The 2,106-nt window shown below is 34.9% G+C and overlaps 1 protein-coding gene across 1 annotated transcript in view; it reads right to left on the bottom strand.

Moving 5' to 3' along the window:
• The window catches only part of LOC100176239 (large neutral amino acids transporter small subunit 2), a 9,214-nt gene that overhangs the window by 2,157 nt on the left and 4,951 nt on the right, over nt 1-2,106 (bottom strand). Inside the window, exons 7-10 of the mRNA XM_002131077.5 lie at nt 1,844-1,888; nt 1,663-1,786; nt 1,053-1,156; nt 695-791 (exon numbers count right to left, since the gene is read on the bottom strand). Of these exons, the coding sequence (XP_002131113.1) occupies nt 695-791; nt 1,053-1,156; nt 1,663-1,786; nt 1,844-1,888 (370 nt within the window). The remainder of the gene's footprint in view (nt 1-694; nt 792-1,052; nt 1,157-1,662; nt 1,787-1,843; nt 1,889-2,106) is intronic.

Raw genomic sequence — 2,106 nt, 5'->3', positions numbered from 1 at the left:
ATGGAATGTGAGAAAGAAACCGGGAGTCTACTTTGTTTTACCTACGCTTTAACGATGCTTTAATAATCTCCCTTTGATTGTGCGTTTTAATTATTGCAACACATTGAGTAGAGCCCGACCAATATTCAAACCGACACCGATATTTTGTAAATTACAGTTGCCGATTACCGAGATTTTAATGCACCTAAATAACTTGACTAAATAAAACCTAAAAATCTGATATAGCGGATAAAAATCAAACTACCTGCTTAATTATTATTAATTAGTTATTAGTGAACTTGTAATTAATTAATTGGTTAATTTGTAATTGTTTTTAAATAAATTTTTTTCCCCTCCAATAAACAAACATTATATTTATCAGCTAATGCAGTTTACTTGTGTATCACGTTGACGCGTAAGTGACCTAAAGTAACCTCGACGTTACACGCGCCTGATAAACATGACATGCGGTGGACGCGTGATCAGACGCTTTGACCTAGTTTATTACGAACGAGTTGAATTAGGTATACGAATGAGTTTACGTTTATGAACAAGTTAGCGCTCTGCATTAAGTGAACAAAAGTGCCAACTCTTAGTAGCTCAACAACATACGTGACGCAAGAGACCGTGAAGTTGCTGTACGAACCCGAATCTTTTGTAAATTGGCATATTCCTACACAGTAGATAATATGAATTATTTCCCAATGTAACTCACAGTAAACAGTAGAGCAGGCACGGGTGTGTAGTTGTTAATATTAATGAATGCAAGTGACTCGGGCATGTGGCCGTGACGAGCTCCCACAAAGAAACACCTGAGGGCAAAATAGTTATTATTAGAACATGTTTCACAGGTTACGTGAGCGTATACATGAACTCTATAATGTAATTATATCTTTCATGCATTAAAGGCTGAGACAAGTGAAAGCAACAAAACACTAAAAAAAGAAATGTGAATGAAAAATGCCACAGATTGCAATTATGGAAAAGTTTTCTTTGATTAACTGATATAGTGAATTTTATTTTTTCAATTGTAATATCCATCCAGTGATGATTGGTCACTTAGCAACCGTTACCTTGACGACACAAGCAATGAACCGTTAACTCCTCCGAAGGTTGACATGGCAACGGAGATAGGGATTACCCACGCCATCACGCCAAGCAAACGATTTCCCAATGTCTGAAACAATTGTTGTTGACTGTTATTATATAACGACGCCTTTATTTGTAAAAGGTTGGGGATAGATATAATTAGGCCATAAAACACACAGACACACACATATAAAAACAGATTATCATAACTTATTTTATTTTGATGTCATTTATTTCACTTCAACAGTTGTTATAATATGCTTGTCTTATTTTATGCACTTTATGTCTGCCTGATTTTACTAGACGTAACTTTGCTGGTGACTGTTTTTGTGAAAAAAAACTGATGGCTTGACAATTTGGACAACCCAGTAGTGTTACAGAAAATGCTGTTTAAGTGTATTGACTATGTGCGCATACCTACTATGGTAGAAACTTTAAGCTTTGAAAAAGAGTTTTTTATAGTTTAAAGGGCAAGCACTTAAATACTTTGCTAAAGAAGCAATGCATACTTTTATGATGTCACAGTAAACATTTATGACATCACATAAATCAATTATTTGACATCCAATAAAAGGTTTATGACATCACACTTACCACAGCAACAGCATCTGATGCCAGTAGTTCAGCAGGTGACATGGCGGCAAAGTAAGCAATGTTTGCCATCAAGTAGACAATTGTGACCAAGGGCATGGATATCAAAATAGCCCGTGGAAGATTTCTATGGAAATATGCAAATTAGATGATCGTTTACAATGTCATAATGACAATTACGAACTTGTATGGGTTGATCATTTCTTCAGTGACAAAGTTCAAATAATTCCTGAAAAAAAAATCACATTTAAATATAAAAGTCTTGCAAATATTGAACACATAGTAAAGATAACAATTAACATAAAACCACTTTCAAGTTGTTTCACTCACAGCATTCGAAATGTTATAGATGCATGTGGTGACATGTCACTCAAACTTTTAAACTAATGTGTGACATTATTAGCACCTCAGGTTTACGTCTGTAAACACCTTGACTTGGCTGTTAGT

The sequence above is a fragment of the Ciona intestinalis genome, chromosome 11 (genome assembly GCF_000224145.3).
Source record: "Ciona intestinalis chromosome 11, KH, whole genome shotgun sequence".
Classification (NCBI taxonomy): Eukaryota; Metazoa; Chordata; class Ascidiacea; order Phlebobranchia; family Cionidae; genus Ciona; species Ciona intestinalis.
Note: the sequence above shows the minus strand (reverse complement) of the source record. Positions and strands in the feature narration are given on the sequence as shown.